At 45.0% G+C, this 21,811-nt stretch overlaps 1 protein-coding gene across 3 annotated transcripts in view; it reads right to left on the reverse strand.

Moving 5' to 3' along the window:
- The window catches only part of znf827 (zinc finger protein 827), a 99,798-nt gene that overhangs the window by 36,179 nt on the left and 41,808 nt on the right, over positions 1 to 21,811 (reverse strand). For all 3 annotated transcript variants that reach the window (XR_007140352.1, XM_027177657.2, XM_047812130.1), the window contains exon 5: positions 11,214 to 11,420. Coding sequence is in view for 2 of the 3 variants with exons in the window: in XM_027177657.2 (XP_027033458.2) it covers positions 11,214 to 11,420 (207 nt within the window). In the remaining variant the exon portion in view is untranslated. The remainder of the gene's footprint in view (positions 1 to 11,213; positions 11,421 to 21,811) is intronic.

Genomic DNA, 21,811 nt, shown 5'->3' on the forward strand with positions numbered 1-21,811 from the left:
AAAGGAGATGAGCCCCGGAGAGAGAACGAGGCAGAAGGAGAGCTGGAGACCGAGAGGGGGGGAGGGTGTGAGAGAGGGGGGGACGGGACAGGACGATTGAGGTTACAAAATGACAGGATGCGGGAGCGAAAAAGAAAAAGAGCAAGACAGATAGAGAAACAGAGAACGGGAAATAAAGAGTGAGAGAAAGACGTGGGCACAGAGTGAGAGACAGGTAGTAGTGTTAAATAGTGCTTATAGAAAGGGAGAGAGAAGACAAACGCGGTTCTAAAGAGGGGGAGAGACAGAGCGACGGAGAAAAAGAGAAACACAGAATCAGAGATGAAGACGGAGTAAGAGAAAATCCAGCAGTGGATACAGACACTGAGTGAGCATGAGAGAGAGAGAGAGAGAGAGAGAGAGAGAGAGAGAGATAGAGAGAGAGGGAGGAAGGGAATGAGCTTGTCATTCTGCAGCGTGTCTCCTGCGGGTGAAGAGTTCAGCTGCTTCAAAGTGTCGCTGCTACACTGGACACAGTGGGCACTCGTAAAAAACCCACCGCTCGGGCCGCGATCTGCTCAATAATGCAGTACATCGTGATGCAACACACACACTCACACACACACACTCACACACACACACTCACACACACACTCACACACACACTCACACACACACACTCACACACACTCACACACACACACAAACACACACAAACACACACTCACACTCACACACACACACACTCACACACACACACACACACACACACACTCACACACACACAGCGTCTGAGAGCGGTGTTCAGTGCTGGGGACGTGTTCACCACAGATGCAAGAGCAGTACGCGGGTTACATAATGTTATTATGAAATAGGATAAAAGCCGTGCTTGGTGTGTGTGTGTGTGTGTGTGTGTGTGTGTGTGTGTTAGTGTTTCCCAGTGGCACTACAGTAAAGAAGCTCACAGTGAGCTCCGAAAGTCTCAGTCTAACGGCAGCTCCTTCTTAGTTTCATCACTTCATCCCACAGACATGGCGTCTCTCACACGGCGTCTCACACGACTCACTCAGACTCTTACTCCACCCTCGTCTTCCATCAGTCCCACATTACATCATATACACCATCAGCTGCACTCAAATCCACCTGAACATCACACCGACACACCTGATTGGTCAAAAGCTTTTCTATAGTAACCTCAGTGTTTCCACAGCAACTGCTCACTCACAGGGACTTGCATAGTGAAGCTCAGTCGAAACGTATTAAACGCGTGATCGTTGCTATTCGGACGTTTTCTGTAAGGAGACGTGTGTTCAACATCTGAGGAAGGAGTCTCCAGTGTCAGTGGTTCTTCCAGTGATTAGTTTCCTGCAACAGCACAACCAGGAGTGTTAAATCTGTCCATGTGGTAGATGATTGAAGCACAAGTTTGTTGTATTACTGAAAAAAAATTCGATTGTGTTTATTTGGTTGTTAGCTGCAGTATCAGTCCTCCACCAAGCACCGGATGCTAATATTTTTGGATGTCTGGAGATTACGAGACTTCTGCTGATATTGTTAGAACGGATATTGTTTAACAATTGTGACATCGCGTGTCGTTGCTTTTACATAGCAGTTCTATATGTTAGCATACTGAGCTAATTAGCGTAACGCACATTACAGAGACGAAGTATGTTGATTCTGTATGTTGGTTTATCTAAAGCATACTACTAGAGAACCCTGAGGAAACTGGAGAACACCGAGGAGACTGGAGAACACAGAGGAAACTGGAGAACACCGAGGAGACTGGAGAACAGCGAGGAAACTGGAGAACACCGAGGAGACTGGAGAATCCTGAGGAAACTGGAGAACACCGAGGAAACTGGAGAATCCTGAGGAAACTGGAGAATACTAAGGAAACTGCAGAACCCTGAGGAACCTGGAGAACGTTTCTGTGTGTGTGTGTGTAAGAGAGAGAGAGAGAGAGTGTGTGTGTGAGAGAGAGAGAGAGAGAGAGAGAGAGAGAGAGTGTGTGTGTGTGTGTGTGTGAGTGTGTGAAAGAGAGTGTGTGTGTGTGTGTGTAAGAGAGAGAGAGAGAGTGTGTGTGAGAGAGAGTGTGTGTGTGTGAAAGAGAGTGTGTGTGTGTATAAGAGAGAGAGAGTGTGTGTGAGAGAGAGAGAGAAAGAGAGAGAGAGTGTGTGTGTAAGAAGAGAGAGAGAGAGAGAGAGAGAGAGAGAGAGAGAGAGAGTGTGTGTGTGTGTGTGTGTGTGTGTGTGTGTGTGTGTGTGTGGGGGCTCCTCATCAGTGCCCATCTGTTGAAACCCAGCCTTGGCCGATGCAGAGGGACTAACCAGGCAGCGGTAATTAGCCGCTTGTTGCTAACGGCACCAATCAGATGGACGGAGTCGCTAACTGCCTGATCAGGGCAGGAGGGGGGCAGCAGTGACCTACTTTACATAAGCCATGATGCAACAACCAGCAGGTACGAGCAGAACCGGAGACGCTTGTCTCACTGCTGCTAGAGCGGACATGCTGCCCTGCTTCTCTAGTAAGCACCTGCCCCCCACCCCCCCACCCCCCCACACACACCGAGCACGACAGTCATGCTGCCACCATCCCTGATAGCCAGGTGATAATTTCACTCACCACTCACGAGCCCTCCTGCGTTCTCACGTCAAACACCTCGAACGTCTAAATCACAAAAACCCCAGAAATGAGTCACTAGCCATGAGTCAAGCTTTTTCACTGAAGGTGAGCGTGTGGAAGGTGTAGACGGCGTGGGTGTAAAAACAGGATGGAGACTTGTACACGTTTTGAGCGACGTGTCTGAGATCAGATTAGACATCGCTCACATCCGCAGGGGCAACATCCATCATTTATCTCACTCTATACTAACATACATACAATATATTAAGACAAATAATTCTCATTAATATTCTGTGCAATAATATATAGCTGCCTGAGCGTGTTTGTGTGTGTGTGTGTGTGTGTGTGTGTGTGTGTGTGTGTCTTCTTTACCAAGCTGTCGCTCACGGCTGTTAAGCTGAGAGTTCACTTCTCTTGACTGGAAATAAATGAGCTGCTAAACTGTTGCTGCTTTCTGTCCGTGAGTGAAACTCCGGCTCTCTGACCCCACACACAAACACACACACACACACACACACACACACACACACACACACACACACACACACACACACACACACAAAAACGAGTCCATTAGATCTCTCTCTGTGTTTTTCCTATATACTTTATCTGTTTACTGTATGCTCCTTTTGTGATCTCTCTCTCTCTCTCTCTCTCTCTCTCTCTCTCTCTCTCTCTCTCACCCACACTCCCTTTCTCACTTCCTGTCACACATACACTGGAGTTGTGACCCGGGGCCTGACAGTTCGGCCGCCGCACACGTATAAAGAAGCGCTCTGTATCAAGTGCTGAGTCACATAGCGGCGTGAAAGACAGAAAGAGCAAGAGAACATGGGCGACTTGTGTTAGGGACCTGTCTCTCTCTCACACACACACACACACACACACACACACACAGCACTGAATCATTCTCCATCATCCTCCGTAATAGACTCCATCTCTCTACTTCTCTCTCTTGCGCTCTCTCTCTCTCTCTTTATTACAACTTGCCCGTGTCGGCCCAAATAAAATATAAAACTAATTTCATGATGCTGCTCAGGCAGAAAAAAAAAAAAGAATGGCTGACATACTATTTAGCCGGGACGTTTTATTGATTGTGACTCATGATAAGAGGACTGTGGAGGCGTTTGACGAGTGTAATTTCAAAACGATTTAAAGCAAATTCGGGGCAATTATTTTCACCAGCATCTCGTGCTGTTTGAATATTTCAAAGCTATCCTGCTAATCGTTCACTAAAGAATCTGATCTTTGTTAAAGTGATATTTCGGGATTTTCTTTTCTAAGACAACTACAGTGTATGTGAAGAGCCCTGGAGCCCTAGAGATAAACATAACCTTGACGTGATTTCACGTGCTGAGGAACAAGAGGAAGAAAACAAGAAAATGTTTACACCAATCGTAATGATTATAGAAGTCTAAAGGCAGGTGTTGCAGTCTATCAATAGACTTTTAGAGTGTAAAGCATATTAAACTACAGCTGTTAAGAATAAACACGCTGGATGAGAAAGAGTGTTTGCAGTCATTGGAACAATTCGTTCAGTCTTCAAGTTTGCAGGAAACTGGAGAACCCTGAGGAAAACAGAGAAGCCTGAGAAAATGGGAGAGAGGTCTGGGGAAACAGGAGAACCCTGAAGCAGAGAGGTCTGGGGAAACAGGAGAACCCTGAAGCAGAGAGGTCTGGGGAAACAGGAGAACCCTGAAGCAGAGAGGTCTGGGGAAACAGGAGAACCCTGAAGCAGAGAGGTCTGGGGAAACAGGAGAACCCTGAAGCAGAGAGGTCTGGGGAAACAGGAGAACCCTGAAGCAGAGAGGTCTGGGGAAACAGGAGAACCCTGAAGCAGAGAGGTCTGGGGAAACAGGAGAACCCTGAAGCAGAGAGGTCTGGGGAAACAGGAGAACCCTGAAGCAGAGAGGTCTGGGGAAACAGGAGAACCCTGAAGCAGAGAGGTCTGGGGAAACAGGAGAACCCTGAGAAGCCAGAGAATGCTAATAAACTGGAGAACGCTGGAAAACAGAGAACCCTGAGGAAACCAGAGAAGCCTGAGAAAACAGGAGAACCCTGAAAAAACAGAAAGGTCTGGGGAGAAACTGGAGAACACTGAAAAACCAGAGAGACCTGGGGAAACAGGAGAACCCTGAGAAACCAGAGAATGCTAATAAACAGGAGAACCCCGAAAAGCAGAGGACCCTGAAGAAACTTGAGAAGTCTGAGGATACTCAGACTCTACACTGCTTCTCTCTTTCTACCCATCCCGAGGCATCCAGACATTGTACCAGCTCCGATCGTCTTCTGTGATATGAAGATTTTGGACCTCCACTGAGATGAGGCTAACTCTGAGAGTCCTGGGACATCTACAGATCTACCAGCTCCAGTTGGACTCTGATACCAAGAGGAGATCTGAACTCCATGTGATCTTTACACCAATTCAACAATTTGACCGTTTATTTGTAATCTCACCCCCAGTGTCACTCATATGAGGATGGGTCCCCCTTTGAGTCTGGTTCCTCTCAACGTTTCCTCCTTACCAATTTAAGGGAGTTTTTCCTTGCCACTGCTGCCTGAGTCACCTGAGACTTGCTCATTGGGGATAAATACATACATACATACATACATACATACTGTGAACTATATATATCTTAATTTTTTACTATATTAATTCTTTTTTCTCCTAACTTCTGTTCTAAGTTTATGTTCTGTAAAGCTGCTTTGAGACGAAGCCCATTGTAAAAAGCGCTATACAAATAAACTTGAATTGAATTGAATACTGGAGAACCCTGAAAAACCAGAGAGACCTGGGGAAACAGAAGAACCCTGAAGAAACCAGAGGAGCCTAGGGAAACAGAAGAACCCTAAAGAAACCAGAGAAGCCTAAGGAAACTGGAGAACCCTGAAAAAAACAGAGAAGCCTAAGGAAACTGAAGGACCTTGAAGAAACAAGAGAAGCCTAGCCTAAGGAAACTGGAGGACCTTGAAGAAACCAGAGAAGCCTAGCCTAAGGAAACTGGAGGACCCTGAAGAAACAAGAGAAGCCTAGCCTAAGGAAACTGGAGGACCTTGAAGAAACCAGAGAAGCCTAAGGAAACTGGAGGACCCTGAAAAAAACAGAGAAGCCTAAGGAAACTGAAGGACCTTGAAGAAACAAGAGAAGCCTAGCCTAAGGAAACTGGAGGACCTTGAAGAAACCAGAGAAGCCTAGCCTAAGGAAACTGGAGGACCCTGAAGAAACAAGAGAAGCCTAGCCTAAGGAAACTGGAGGACCTTGAAGAAACCAGAGAAGCCTAAGGAAACTGGAGGACCCTGAAAAAAACAGAGAAGCCTAAGGAAACTGAAGGACCTTGAAGAAACAAGAGAAGCCTAGCCTAAGGAAACTGGAAGACCTTGAAGAAACCAGAGAAGCCTAGCCTAAGGAAACTGGGTGACCCTGAAGAAACAAGAGAAGCCTAGCCTAAGGAAACTGGAAGACCTTGAAGAAACCAGAGAAGCCTAGCCTAAGGAAACTGGAGAACCCTGAAGAAACCAGAGAAGCCTAAGGAAACTGAAAGACCTTGACGAAACCAGAGAAGCCTAGCCTAAGGAAACTGGAGGACCCTGAAGAAACAAGAGAAGCCTAGCCTAAGGAAACTGGAGGACCTTGAAGAAACCAGAGAAGCGTAAGGAAACTGGAGGACCTTGAAGAAACCAGAGAAGCCTAGCCTAAGGAAACTGGAAGACCTTGAAGAAACCAGAGAAGCCTAGCCTAAGGAAACTGGAGAACCCTGAAGAAACCAGAGAAGCCTAAGGAAACTGAAAGACCTTGACGAAACCAGAGAAGCCTAGCCTAAGGAAACTGGAGGACCCTGAAGAAACAAGAGAAGCCTAGCCTAAGGAAACTGGAGGACCTTGAAGAAACCAGAGAAGCGTAAGGAAACTGGAGGACCTTGAAGAAACCAGAGAAGCCTAGCCTAAGGAAACTGGAGGACCCTGAAGAAACAAGAGAAGCCTAAAAAAGCTGAAGGACCTTGAAGAAACCAGAGAAGTCTAAGGAAACTGGAGGACTCTGAAGGAACCAGAGAAGCCTAAGGAAACTGGAGAACCCTGAAGGAACCAGAGAAGCCTAAGGAAACTGGAGGACCCTGAAAAAAACAGAGAAGCCTAAGGAAACTGGAGGACTCTGATAAACTAGAAAACTCTTGAGAAACCAGAGAAGCCTGAAGAATCCAGACCCATCCACTGGTAAACTACTTAAGCAGTCTGTCTGCGTGAAGAGTTTCCCCTGCCCACCACAGATCATTTTATATAAAAAAAAAAAGATTCCAATTGGACACCAATAATGAAACCAGGATGAACGTGACCTAATAACGTTACCGTTAAAACACTTAATTCCTGAAAGAAAAAGAAGTGTGATTCTAAACTGTGATGAGCTATGAGCGAGACTTCAGGTGTGCATATCACGTGCCTGTCACTGCAGATTAAAACCACCTCAGACTGGCAGCAGAGACGAGTGTCTGAGATCGTGGCTCTGAACTTTGACCCTAGAGAGCATTAAGAGATGATGTAACTGTCTGCAACCTCTGAAGGAACAGGAACACAGCTACATGCTCAGCCTCGCTGCGTCGATTAAATAAACCAGTGACCGTACCGGAAGCGGGGCAAACACTGGCAAAGAAAAGTGGGCGGGGCTGAGAGACTTATGCAAAATAATGTTATGCAAATAAGGAGGTAATAGCTTTTTACACCTGGTCACTTCATGCATTTTCTGGGGTCAGACAGCTATCCCATCGAAAAAGACCAGGTCTAAATGCGCTCCGAAACGTTTTCGAGGCGGATATAAATCCGATCGTTCAAACCACTTCAGGAGGTGGTTTTCGGATGAAACTGGACAGGTGTAAATGGATGTGGTTGTTCAAACCACATATGTCAGCGCTAAACTCCTATCAAAACGGAAGTACGTCACTCGCAGGTGACTCACGATTCGTGCTTCACACCAGAAACGGAAATGAGGCAAAATATATTTGCATTTTGGCGGGAGTAAAAAGATCAGATTGATATCCGATTCGCTTTTATGTGGCCTGATGTAAATGGAACAGTTTTAACCAATCAGATAGCTATCGGATCAGAGAGAACACATGAAGTGACCAGGTGTAAAAAGGCCCTAAGTGATGTGGTGAAATGCTGGAGCAACTTTCTTACTTTGAAACACTTGCTAGCATGATATGGACATAAAACGACAGAACATTTGCTTAGCTCTTTATGCTTAGCTCAATGCTGTTCGTTTATGTTGCTGATGCTGTTTGTTTTGCCTTGGCGTCAAAGCGTCTGCGCGGGCTGCACGAGTCGAGTCCGTAGCAGCTTGACGAGATTCGCTGGCTGGTTCGGAAACCGACAAACCTGGATAACGTTCGCTTCACAATAGGTGCAAAAACTGACCCATACTTGTTTCTAACTTCCACTGGGAGCTGCTACAGAACAATGCTTCTCATTCATTCAAAGTGTATAAACACTGAACTCCTTGGAGCGGTCTGGGAGCGATCCAGAGAGCCAAATCCTAGTTGTCTTGAAAAAAAAAAAGGTGATCTGAAGATCTTTTCCTTGAACATTTGCACAATCCTTCAGAGATATGGACCCTATCTGCTCTTCTGCTCTTGGGCTCTTGAAACATACCGAGTAATGTGACTGGTCACTTCAATTCGTAACGTTACGTTTTGTTATTCCGTAGAAAGAGTTGTTATGGTTACTGATGTATTAAAAACCGCACTTGTATTAGAGTAGAGCTCTGTAATTAGTTCACTTTAGTGCCACCGAGAGCATCTTGACCGGCTTCTTGTTCGCAGATGCTCTTGCATAAGGACACACCGTGCATCCAAAAAAAAACCCCACCAAAAACAAAACACTGTTTTTTAACGCTCGAGTGTTGGCACCAGATGAAAAATACCAAAACCCAGCAAAATGATGACCCCGTTGCCTACCGCTTTCCTGACATATGAATCCTCTACTCGGAAGTGAACGCAACCCTGAGATTCTGAGCCCGGCTCGCAAGAATATTGACTCCTGACACAACAAGAGGCATCGCGGGCTTCTATTTAGGCTAACACTGGTGTTGTAAGAGGAAAAATAAAGCGGCTGTTATATAAGAGTTCGATATGGAGTGTATTGTAGGTCTGCGGGAGGACTGGAGATTCGGTTACTTCAGTTTACTTTTATTTCTATAGCGCTGTCTCTTCTGGGTGATGCCAGATAGTCTAATGATAAATCATTACTCTTTTACAATTAAAGTCAAAAACGTAACGAGTTGCGCTGAAAGGATGTCCGGTATCTTAAGAAACTTGGAATTTCAATGCAACATCTTTGCCTTTCTGAAGCTCCCCGGCATCAGCACTGTGAGATATCTGAACAGATTTATACATAGCCAAAGAAATCTGGTGTCTCTGAAGATGGTGACAGATGAAGAGTGAAAAGTCAGAACACCGCTCAGTGTTGAACTACAGTCGCCCCGTCTTCTAAAGTTCAGATAAAGATTGGGCCCGTGGCCCCAAAAGAGCAATCGATAGGTTTGTTTTGGCACAGCACTGCTGGGCATGAAAAAGATATCGACTGCACAACATGAAAAGGAATTGACCCTTGAGTTTCTGCCTAAAATGCAGGAGGGAAGTGAAGGAATGAAGGAAAGGCATTTGGGATGCTGGTGGTGGTGGTGGTGTTGGTGGTTGGGTGGAAATGAAAGATGGATGAAAGTACGAGAGGAATAAATAATGCAAGACCAGGACGAGCCAGAATTTTGCAGAGATTTCCACTCGTTCTAATTATTTCCTCAAGTCTCGGACACTCGCTCTGTAAGAGCGTCCGCAGAAATCTGACCTCACCGCCTTCCCGTTCCCACAGATCTCGGCTGGAAAACATGCTAACGATGAGCTCGTGGACGTGTACACACCCATCATGTGTTCTGGAGCTCTGTCTCTTGGAAACGATAGATAGAGCATAGAGCTGAGTTTATTTATTGTTATTTATACCAATGTTGAATTTTCGAATCTGATTGCTCGAAAGGGGTTATAGATAGAATTAAAGATGGAGTTACAGTTACTCATCTTAATTCTATACGCCGATCAGCAATAACATTAAAACCACTGGCAGCTGAAGTGAATAACGGTTATTATCTCGTTACAGAGGCACTGGCTAAGGATGCATGTATTAGGCAGCTAGTGAACATTTCTCAAAGTTGATGAGTTAGAAGCAGGAAAAATGGTCAACTGTAAAGGGTCTGATGCCCCTTTTCCACCGAGGCAGATTGAGTGCTGGTTCGGAGCCTAATTTAGAACCAGTTCTTTCTTTTTTCGACCGCCAAAGCACCGGTTCTGAACCAGGAAAAGTAGTTTTTAAGTAGCACCAAAACGTTCCTGGTCTAGACTTAAGAACCACTTGCGTTAGGGGATGGGGGCGGGGCTACTGTTAGATAACGTACCTTAAGTATACTAACGTTTAATACACTTTTACTTTACTGCAATATGATTAATTATCAGCACACATAATAGTAGCTAGCTACATGCTAAGCCTAAACTTTTTCTGTGTTAATGATAAAATAACGTTATGTACTTTCTCCATTACAACCTCCGTTTATACAGATTACACGGAGCTGCACGTACACGTTGGATTCGCCGTGTTTGGATGCCAATGTAGGTTCACAAAGCCATGAGCATTAACAGTAAAGCAACATCCGCCATTGTTGTTGTGTTTGCTGTCGCTGCGCTAACGTTGCTGTGAAACGTGACGCGTATACAGTGAGACTCTGTGATGCTCTCTAAATGACGGAAAGGCAAAACGGTTCTTAGAAGGTTCACCAGTGGAACCAGCTTTGAACCAGCACCAGCACAAGCTCTGAACCAGCACCCGGTTCTTTTTGGTGGAAAAGGGGTATGAGTTACTTTAACTTTGAGGGCCAAATAGCGACGACTAGACGACTGGGTCAGAACATCTCCAAACCATCAGGTCTTGTGGGGTGTTCCCAGTCTACCGGGCTCATAGTTTATTCCATGGTATTAGTGTTCTAAATGTTATCGATTCTGGAGTAACGACATACACAAGGATCCATCATATGAAACCGATTGAGAAAGTTTGAAGGGAAAAAACAAACAAACAAAAAAAAAAAACAATGAAACGTCACCTGCTTAAGTTTTCAGTAAGGAGATGTTTATGCAACAGTTTATGGAAGGAGTCTCCAGTGTCAGCGCTTTATAACAGGACATGTTTCTCTGTTTCTATGGTTTTTGTTTTGAAAAGAGGGATGTTTATAGTGATAGTGAACTAGCCTGCTTCGCTAAAGTTCCAATACAAAGACCAGGAACGAGATCGGTTAATAAACATAAAATTGAAATTCTTTGAACAATTTCTATCGTAATAGAAATAAAACACATCAGGATGTGCTGCTGTCGGAAATAAACGAGTGGCACATCGTATCGGTCACACGAACCTTGTTTAAATATACGCATTCCTCATTCCTCGCTTCATATTTTGACAGGATTGAACACTACGGCTGGACAAAACAACCTAGTATCGTAGGTTATCGAAAGTTTTTGATGCTGTTAGAACACCAGCAGTTTTAGTTACCCGCGTTAGCTCAGCTGAGAGAGGGAACGTCTTACCTGAGAGTTTCATGAGCAGTTCAGATGCCACCTTGACATTGATGTCATGGCTGAGAATGCTGCCCTCTTGGCGTGGCCTACTGGGCACCGTAGGGGCGTCGTGTCCCAGGCTGAATGGTTGACATCTCGCTGGACTCAATGCCTCCTCTGCCTCGGGCTCCTCCTTCACGCAGAACCCGCTCTTCAGCGCCTCCTTCTGGTTTGCCGCTGTGAAGGAGGAATGGAGATAAAGACAGAGGGATAAACCAGGGATTCAGAACCATCTTTCCTTCTGACAACACAAACAAACAGGAGGAAAAATTAAATAAATAAATAAATAAATAAATAAAACCAGGACACAAAATAGGATTTTCAGCATCTGCGCTTTATCACTAAAGCCACAGAATAACCATCATGCATTTGAAGCGAAGGATGTTTATTTATTTATCCAATTTCTTTTGTCTTCATTGCCTCGGGGGCTGAATTTGTTCAGTGGGTTCGTTTTGCATCTGGGATCTGGGCCACACATAAAGAGCTCGGAGGAGGATGCTGGAAGGAAGGTGCACCAGGCAGCACTGCAGGGTTATTTTAGGAGAAACACGATCATAGTGTTGTAGTGGCATCCTGAGACTCGACACACACAGTCTAGTCTAATAAACTCAGAGAGGGAGGACCTACAGGGCTTTAGTGAACAACACGGGTATTATCAAGGCCTTTCATCATATCCTGTATGCCCCCCTCCCCAGCGCTTAGCACAGGCCGTGATGGAACCCACTGAGAAATCAGACATTTGGTCTGAAATTCTGTACATAACCCCAGAACATTTACAGACTCAGGGTATGTTTGCAGTCAAAATTTCAACCTGAACATGAATTCCACTTCTTAATGATAACAACCTGAGGTAAAAACTTGCCGATTTTTTATTTTAGCCAGCTGGAAAACTTTGAGAAGAGCAGCAAGGAACTCTTTTAAGCGTGTTATTTATCCTGCAGAAGATAACTGTTAAACAAAAATATAATAATTGACGTGAGTCACAGTTACCAGGCCGGAGATGATTATTTTTAGCGCCACATGCTAAATTCTTTGATTCAAAAGCTATCGATCTTTTTTTATTAATATGAAATGTTTCATTAATAATTCCCACAATTCCCTGAAATCGTCTGTATATTCTTCATATTAGCGTGTGATAAATTTCTCCCAGCTCTGACAATAAAACAGTGGCTCTGTGTGAGCCAGCATACCTTCCCACTGCTGTCTGCATTTCATACAGAAAGCAAACATTTTATTTGCTGAAGGATCTCTGTGAATGCCGCTATGGTCTATTTGCATAAAAAACTCATATCTTTCCGTGACACACGAGCACAAAGCCCGTCTGAATGCTGCTCCTTGTTAAATCGTGTCCTCTTCACGTACACACCGGTGTTTATTTGTCGAGCTTGTGCTTATCGTTTTGCTAACTGTCAGGATTAGCCTGGGCGCAAAGGCGAGCGTTTGATAATGCCAGGGAATAAAGCCATCAGGTCAATTTCAGAGTGTGATTAAAATGGCGTGTGCTCAAAATGACGACGAGGTGCTCTGAGAGTAATTAAAGCGGCCGCTTCTGGCCTCCGGGCCACATTATGGCCAGGTCAAATCTAACAAACTGACTGCACAGCATGTTTGTTTTGACTGTCTCCATTAAGCCTAAAGGCTGCTGAGTATGATGTGTTATTATGCACAGTGGAGTAATGGGGAATGGAGCAGAGCCATTTCATAGGTTAGCGTGAGGCTAATCAAGCTATACGCTGCAGAAGTAGGCCATTTCTAATCAGGCACGGATTAATAATTAATATCAAGACGTGGAGCAGCTTCTGCACACTGCCAAGAACAGACACAAACTCACACTAAACCCTGCTTTCTCCATAGGGCCTTCTCTATACAACATATCTGTCCATCTTTATCACATGCTATTTTTTTCTTTCCCACCAGAGACCAGATGATTGACACGTGATTAGCGATATGATGTGTGAAAGATGGAGTCAAAGTAGATGATGATTCAATATGTTGGATGTAGATGTGGTTTAATACACTACAGTATGATACAATCGGTTCGGTATTTTAAGAGTTTAACCACACCTCCTTCAATGAGACTGACAGCCACTAAAAGTCCACACCCCCTTCAATGAGACTGACAGCCACTAAAAGTCCACACCCCCTTCAATGAGACTGACAGCCACTAAAAGTCCACACCCCCTTCAATGAGACTGACAGCCACTAAAAGTCCACACCCCCTTCAATGAGACTGACAGCCACTAAAAGTCCACACACCATTCAATGAGACTGACAGCCACTAAAAGTCCACACCCCCTTCAATGAGACTGACAGCCACTAAAAGTCCACACCCCCTTCAATGAGACTGACAGCCGCTAAAAGGCCACACCCCCTTCAACAAGACTGGTAGCCTCTAAAAGGCCACACCCCCTTCAAAAAAAACTGGTGGGTACTTAAAGTCACAACTCAAACGATCAGCCACTAAAAGACACACCTCCTTCAACAAAGCTGACAGACACAGAGGCCACACCTCCATCGTTGAGACTGACAAAGACAGAGGCCACACCTCAATCACTGAGACTGACAGACACTGCATCATTGAGAATGACAAACACAAGAGGCCACACCTCCGTCTCTCAGACTGACAGACACAGCATCAATGAGAATGACAAACACAAGAGGCCACACCTCCGTCTCTCAGACTGACAGACACAGCATCATTGAGAAGGACAGACACAGAGGCCACACCTCCATCACTGAGACTGACAGACACAAGAAACCACACCTCCATCTCAGACTGACAGACACAGCATCATTGAGAATGACAAACACAAGAGGCCACATCTCCGTCTCTCAGACTGACAGACCCAAGAGGCCACACCTCCATCATTGAGACTGACAAACCCAAGAGGCCACACCCTCGTCTCTCAGACTGACAGACCCAAGAGGCCACACCTCCGTCTCTCAGACTGACAAACCCAAGAGGCCACACCTCCGTCTCTCAGACTGACAAACCCAAGAGGCCACACCTCCGTCTCTCAGACTGACAAACCCAAGAGGCCACACCTCCGTCTCTCAGACTGACAACCCAAAAGGCCACACCTCCGTCTCTCAGACTGACAGACACAAGAGGCCACACCTCCGTCTCTCAGACTGACAAACCCAAGAGGCCACACCTCCGTCTCTCAGACTGACAAACCCAAGAGGCCACACCTCCGTCTCTCAGACTGACAGACCCAAGAGGCCATACCTCCGTCTCTCAGACTGACAAACCCAAGAGGCCACACCACCGTCTCTCAGACTGACAGACCCAAGAGGCCACACCTCCATCATTGAGACTGACAGACACAAGAGGCCACACCTCCATCTCTCAGACTGACAAACCCAAGAGGCCACACCTCCGTCTCTCAGACTGACAAACCCAGAGGCCACACCTCCGTCTCTCAGACTGACAGACCCAAGAGGCCACACCTCCGTCTCTCAGATTGACAGACAGCGGGGAATGAGTGTCTTTGCTTTCTCCATCTTTAAATCTCTTTTGTTCCTCTCCCAGGTGATTGGCGATGTGATCCCTCACTTCTGACATGGCTAACACTCGCCTCCCAGCAGTTATCTGATGTCCTCTTGGCCCAAACCTTGTAAATACACTCTCCATAACAGTACAGGCACGCGTGTCATCAATCTGCGCCGGGCGGTCGTTTGGCTGAACTGATGGCTCAGATTAACGACAACGCGAGTGCAAAACGCAGTTGGACAGAGATGCAGGCCAGGTGACGTGACGTGGCCGACAGAGCGTGTGACCTTCATGCACGGAAGAGAGTGGTGTGTATGGGGGCACCAGAGGGGGTGCGACTCGGGCACCGGCTGGAAATGTCACCAGTCAGGCATCAGCGGGCGAACGGAGCGAGGCCGGGTCAGCACCTGGATGGGTGTCCTCTAATTAAGAGCGTGTTGGGTCGCGTGTCCTATCAGACAGGGACAGGGCCATACACAAACATCCCCCTAAACACACACACTCACACACACTTCCTCTCCAAGACACCATAAAAGTACAAGTTGGAGATGCGACTGCAGTGACAAAGTCACACCACTCTGGTGACCTTTCGGATTCTGGCTAAAAATAGGGCAAAATTTCCATTCAAATTCATGTTACAGTGAGCGCTGAATAATTTATCAGTTTGATCCGGCAGCCAGTTTGTGTTCTTATCCTCTTTTTTGCTTTAAGCCCCTAAAGTCCACAGGTCTCAAAAAAATACATATCATAAGCTGTGTGAAATGAAACAAGTCTGATTCTTTGATTTGAAGTCGTTCCGAGTATCTTTCTGCTTTAAAATTCCAGGACATAAAAACATTTCCCTTATACATTACGTGATACGTGATGCGTTCTTCTGCCCCAAATGGGGTCGGTCAGCCTCTGGTGTCCAGAGTTTGTACAGAAATTCGGAGACTTGTGTACTCCAGATTCTGCAAACTATTAAAACCGAATCCTCACACGTGACGGGGCTTAGCCAAAAACATTTGTCACGTTTAGCCTTAACGCAGTCCATCAATCGTGCAAAGTCTGTATTATCACCATGGCAACTGCAGCAAAACGTTTCTATCTCTATCAACCTCTTTTGCTAGTTTCATACACGGTTTTTAATCATTTGCCCGGCCGTTCTGCCGAGTGTGAGCACAGGAGACGGGAATTTAAAAAAAAATCTACAAATGAACCTATTTGATCGGTCACGCGACTCGACGGTTAGACATTAGGCCACGCCTCCTGACAGAGTTTTGGAAGAAAATCGTTCAGCAATTTATATACGTTTACATTATATCGGTCAAATTGTTGAAGAATGTTGAATAAAATGGCTTCACGGCTATAAAAAATTCTAGACTACAAATACACCTTTCTTTTTGTCTTTGTGCTGCCTGATTACAGTAACATCAAGACCCTGCGCTCTGGCTACTGCAGCCGTTCTCGTTGTGGCTGTCAGCTACCAGATGCACCCCCCCCCTCCCCTCCCTTTCCCCTCATCCATCTCTATGGCAGATGCTTGTCGAGTCCTCCTCACCTCTGCCACTGTCCTGACTGGCCACTATCACTTCACTTCATTAGCCCTGCACCCCTGTAACAGCGGCGTGCTCTCCGCTGCTAATGTCAGCACGCTGGCTTCAAGGGCCAGACACGGCCGTGTGATCGTGCGCACACACACACACACACACACACACACACACACACACACACACACACACACACACACACACACACACACAGGTACAGGAGCTGGCAGTCACAACAAAGCCTGACGGTCCCCAAGACAAAGGAGACCGTACTAGGGAGAGAGAAAAAAAACGCCATTTCTCCACCGTTTCAAAAGAGCAAATGAACAATAAAAAATATAGTCATGACACTAATCAGTACAAAAAAAATATTTAGTCAAATTAAACAAAATTTACTTAACAAAATGACGTTACAGTCAACAGAGTTTACGCTTATAATGGTTTTCTTATTTTAGACATTTACTCGTTTCTGCTCCGAGGAACAATTATAATATGAATTTCAGGGGATTATTTAAATGGCAGGCACCTTGGAATCAAAATAGAATCATTTCATTTCTACACCAACTGTACGTTTTTTTTTTGTTTGTTTTTTCCACATTTTTTATTTGTTAATAAGGATCCTATTTAGTGGCTAAACATGTCAGTGTAGTGAGTGTTGAGCACGAGAACTTATTACGGCTAATGAGCGAATTAAGAACTCATCATTGCTTTGATTCTGAAACCTGGAGGAGGATGAGCTACAGCAGCAGAACGCCACGTCCGTTCGCCTCACGTGGTGTTTCAGGCTGCAGACCCACAGGATGCTTTTTTTTTTTTTTTTTTGCACCATTCCCTTTAGACAAACTCTGGTGTGTAAAAATCCCAGATGATCAAGAGTTTCAACGCTTAAAAAACTCGAACCAGCCCATCTGGCACCACCATCGTGCCCACGATTAAAGTCACAGACGACAGACCGTTTCTTCATTCTAACGTTTGATGTGAATATTAACTGAAGCTGTGGACTTGACATCTGAATGATTTTACACACTGGCTGATTAGATAATCACTAAAATGACCAGGGCTCGTATTCATGGACATTCTCGGTGTAAAGAGTTTCTCCTAGTGATAAATTTCTTCGAAATGTGGACGTTTGCCCTTAAAATTAAAGAGAGGATCCTAATAAAGATAAGAGTTAATCATGTATTGTAGCATCTTAACCCTTAAAAGAGCTCGTGAGGTCAAGTGTCTCAGATGTTTACATTTACATGACACAGAACATCTTTAATATGATCGGTCACGAATGCAATCCCTACGTGATACAGTCCTAAACATCTTAACACAAGGACAAAGTGAAGGCTTATAATAGACCACATTTTTAAAGAGCTCCTAGTTTTCTTTTTTTATTGGACAGCCAATCATAGTCTTCTACAGAATGCGTCATAGCTGAAAACAGAGTTAAACCCCGCCTCCTCTCTAAGGGGCCCTTTTTACACCTGGTCACTTCATGTGTTGTCTCTGATCCGATAGCTATCTGATTTGTTAAAACTGTTCCGTTTACATCAGGCCACATAAATGCGTCTCGGATATCGATCCGATCTTTCTACTCCCGCCCAAAATGCGAATATATTCGACCTCATTTCCGGGGTAATTGAAATGGAACACGCTTTGGTGTGTGCGGTTTTCAGAATGCAATCAAAAAGAAGAGGAAAAAACTTGTTACGACGTTATGCTACAAAAAACAGTATTTACTGTTTGCTGCATTTTCGCTGGCTGCAGCAGGGCATTTTAAGACCCGACGAGACGCCTGGGTGAAAGATCACTCGCGAGTGACGTACTTCCGTTTGGGAGGAGTATAGCGCTGACGTACGTGGCTTGAACAACCACATGCATTTACACCTGTCCAGTTTCATCTGAAATGCGTCCCAGACCATCACTTGGTCTTTCTCTGTATTCTTGCACCAGAGCGAATAGACGTTTTAATCCGCTGCCTTTTTTAAAAAAAAATATATATATTTATATTTCGATCTCCACGCCAACATGTCAGCCTTCTCTCCTCGTCCTCCACGCCTCACCCTGGCTGCCATGGTGAGAAGTGAAATGAATAGGTAACGCTAATCCCTGGCTGCCTATAGGGATATTTTAATCTCGCCGGCTGCACGGCTCTAGACCCAGCGTGCAAAAGCACAGAGCTGGCGTGGTGCGTAAAACAAAACGAGTGAGTTGTGATGCCTGGTGGAGATCACAGTGAAGCGGAAGAGGAGGAAGAAATCGTGACGGAAGTCGGTTTTAATCTGTTTGAGGAATTTTTTTATACATTCGTGGAAAACAAACAGAAGTAGACATCAACCTGACACTGTTTAGTGTGTCGCAGCTGCTTGTAGTCTATATTATAAATTCTGGATCGAAGATAATCGATAATGATGATAATTAAAGTCCCTGTATATGTTCTATAGACCCAAGTCAGTATGCTGGCATTCGTTATTTAAGCCGGTTTTCCTCTGCATGTAAAGTCACACAGATTGTAACAGAGTTCCTTTGACATGAGTCAAGAACGCGTAACATCATGTGCGGAATTTAATGCCGTTACGACCAAATAACTCTTGATAACGTCTAATGCCCCTTTTCCACCGAGGCAGTTTGAGTGCTGGTTCGGAGCCTAATTTAGAACCAGATTTTCCTTTTCTGACAGTCAAAGCACCGGTTCTGAACCAGGAAAAGTGGTTCTTAAGTAGCACCAAAACGTTGCTGGTGTAGATTTAAAAACCGCTTGCGTCAGGGGCTGTGGGCGGAGCTGGGGGCGGAGCCGCCGTTAGAGCATTCGATAATGTACCTTAAGTTTACTAAAGTTTAATACACTTTTACTTTACCCAATACAGTATGATCAATAATCAGCACACATGAAAGTAGGTAGCCATTGTTGATGTGTTTTGTGTTTGCCGCTGCTGCGCTAACGTCGCTGTGTAACGTGACCCGTGTACAGTGACGTTAGACTATAGCACACATGACAGTAGGTAGCTACATGCTAAGGCTAACTTTTTTCTGTGTTAATGATAGAATAATAATCTGTTTATACAGATTACACGGAGCTGCACGTACACGTTGGATTCGCCGTGTTTGGGTGTTAATGTAGGTTCCCAAAGCCATGAGCATTAACAGTAAAGCAACATCCACCATTGTTGTTGTGTTTGCCGCCGCTGCGCTAACGTTGGTGGGAAACGTGACACGTATAAAGTGACGTCAGACTCGGCTCTGTGATGGCTCTCTAAACGATGGAAAGGCAAACCGGTTCTTAGAAGGTTCGCCAGTGGTACGAACTACGAACCAGCACTAGCTCTGAACCAGCACCCGGTTCTTTTTGGTGGAAAAGGGGTATGAGTGTCAGAAATGTGACTGCTGTGTGTCTAAAATCCACCAATAAGAGGATGGAACAGGACGAGGTGGAACTCATGGGATGGCTACAAATACGCTAGCTGGAAATACCCAGGAAGGAAGTACAACTATTTTAGACCTGTGACATTGCGGCGACCTTGACCACATCTGGATCAATTCCAAAATCTAATCAGATCGTCTGCTGGTTATGATGATAATTCCACATCGAGCGTACAAACCTGCCGAGACTCGGCGGCATTAAATCGGTGTTTACCGTGTGAACTGATTCCCAGATGACGCTGTAGACAGAATTCCGTCGTATTCACAGGTCTGTTGTCAGGATACAAGTTTGGGTAATTGTCATCGGAGGAGAAAGACGAAAGAAAGCGGTGAATAGTGGCAGCTTTAGGACGGACCACAGATACGGAGCAGGAAACGTGCGGATGAACAGGACAACTACAGTATGGCAAAAGCTCAACAGGGAAACAAGCTCTGCTGTATGGGTTAGAGACAGTGAGGAAAAGACATGAGGCAGAGATGGATGTACTAGAGATGAGGATGTTGAGGTTCTCTTTAGGAGTGACGAGGATGGACAGGATTAGGAAAGAGCGCGTCAGAGGGACGGCTCAGGTTGACTGTTTTGGGGACAAGGACAGAGAGGCTAGATTGAGACGGTTTGGACATGTACAGAGGAGGGAGATGGTTATATTGGTAGAAGGATGTTGGAGATGGAGCTGCCAGGTTAAGAGGAGATATAAGGATGTGTTAAAAGAGGAAATGAAGGTAACTGGTGTGAGAGTACAGGATGACGAGGATAGAGTTAGGTGGAAACTGATGATTCGCTGTGGTGACCCCTAACGGGAAGAGCCGAAAGTAGACAAAGATTTAAGCTGCTGCTGTAAATTTTATTGTTACTTGGTACTTAAATGTTAGTTGATGATTCCACCGTGTTTTTTTTTTTTTTCCGGTGGAGTTCAACTCATGAATACGATCTTTTTTCCACATGACTTGAACGCACCACTAAACAGACAGAGGTGAGAGAGTTTAGCGAAGGCATGTGACACGCTGGGGCTGATGGGTAATGTGGCTCTGCTATACCCTGACAAGCTTTAAGTGAACACGCTCATATTTTTTGAAGATGTAGAAAACTGTCGTTACTCTTACGGCATCGTTTTATTAAAGAGCTTCGATCGGAACCTCTTTAGCATCTGAGCTACGCGTTGTGTGAGTGGTGCAAAAAGTGAATCTTCTTAATGAAGCACAGACAGACACAGAAGCACAATATCGCTCACCGCAGGGATTCTTCCGTGTTTGTAGTGCCTCACTGATTTTACACAAATTTTATTCAAAGCGAATTTTTTTTAAAAACCGTGTCCTGTTTAGAAAATAAAAAAGATCTGACTCTGTGAAAAAAAGTAGAAATTCCCAATACTATGAGGTGGATGTGAAATGTGAAGAGACAAGGTTTATGGGTAATACAGGGAGTGGGATTACACACACACACACACACACACACACACACACACACACACACACACACACACACACACAACAAATCACATTCGAGTCAAACCAAACTGAAGCAATGGCAGAATATGGGCATGGTGTAACATTCTAAGCATTTAAACAGTCTAACTTTAGAACAGTGAAGTGACGGTAAATTCACTGGACATCAGGAAGCTGCGGATAACAAAGAAAAAAAAAGGAAAAAAAAAAAGGGAAACATTTCTGCACAAGTCTTCATGATGTATAAATCCCAAACAGGTTTTTGTACAGAATGTTTTCGGTTTTTCCCTCTTTGTTAAATCATTTTTTTTACTTCATTTATTTTATTTCATTTTCTTGGGGCAAGTCGTGGCCTAATGGTTAGAGAGTTTGACTCCTAACCCTAAGGTTGTGGGTTCGAGTCTCTGGCCGGCCACGACTGAGGTGCCCGTGAGCAAGGCACCGAACCCCCCAACTGCTCCCAGGGCGCCGCAGCATAAATGACTGCCCACTGCTCTGGGTGTGTGTTCACAGTGTGTGTGTTCACTGCTGTGTGTGTGCACTTTGTATGGGTTAAATGCAGAGAACAAATTCTGAGTATGGGTCACCGTACTTAGCCGTATGTCACGTCACGTCACTCATTATAAATAGACATATTTGGACTGGATAAGTATATCTAAAAAGCGATGATGGTCTGCTGTAGGTATTATGGT

This window comes from Tachysurus fulvidraco, chromosome 4, assembly GCF_022655615.1.
Source record: "Tachysurus fulvidraco isolate hzauxx_2018 chromosome 4, HZAU_PFXX_2.0, whole genome shotgun sequence".
Taxonomy (NCBI): Eukaryota; Metazoa; Chordata; class Actinopteri; order Siluriformes; family Bagridae; genus Tachysurus; species Tachysurus fulvidraco.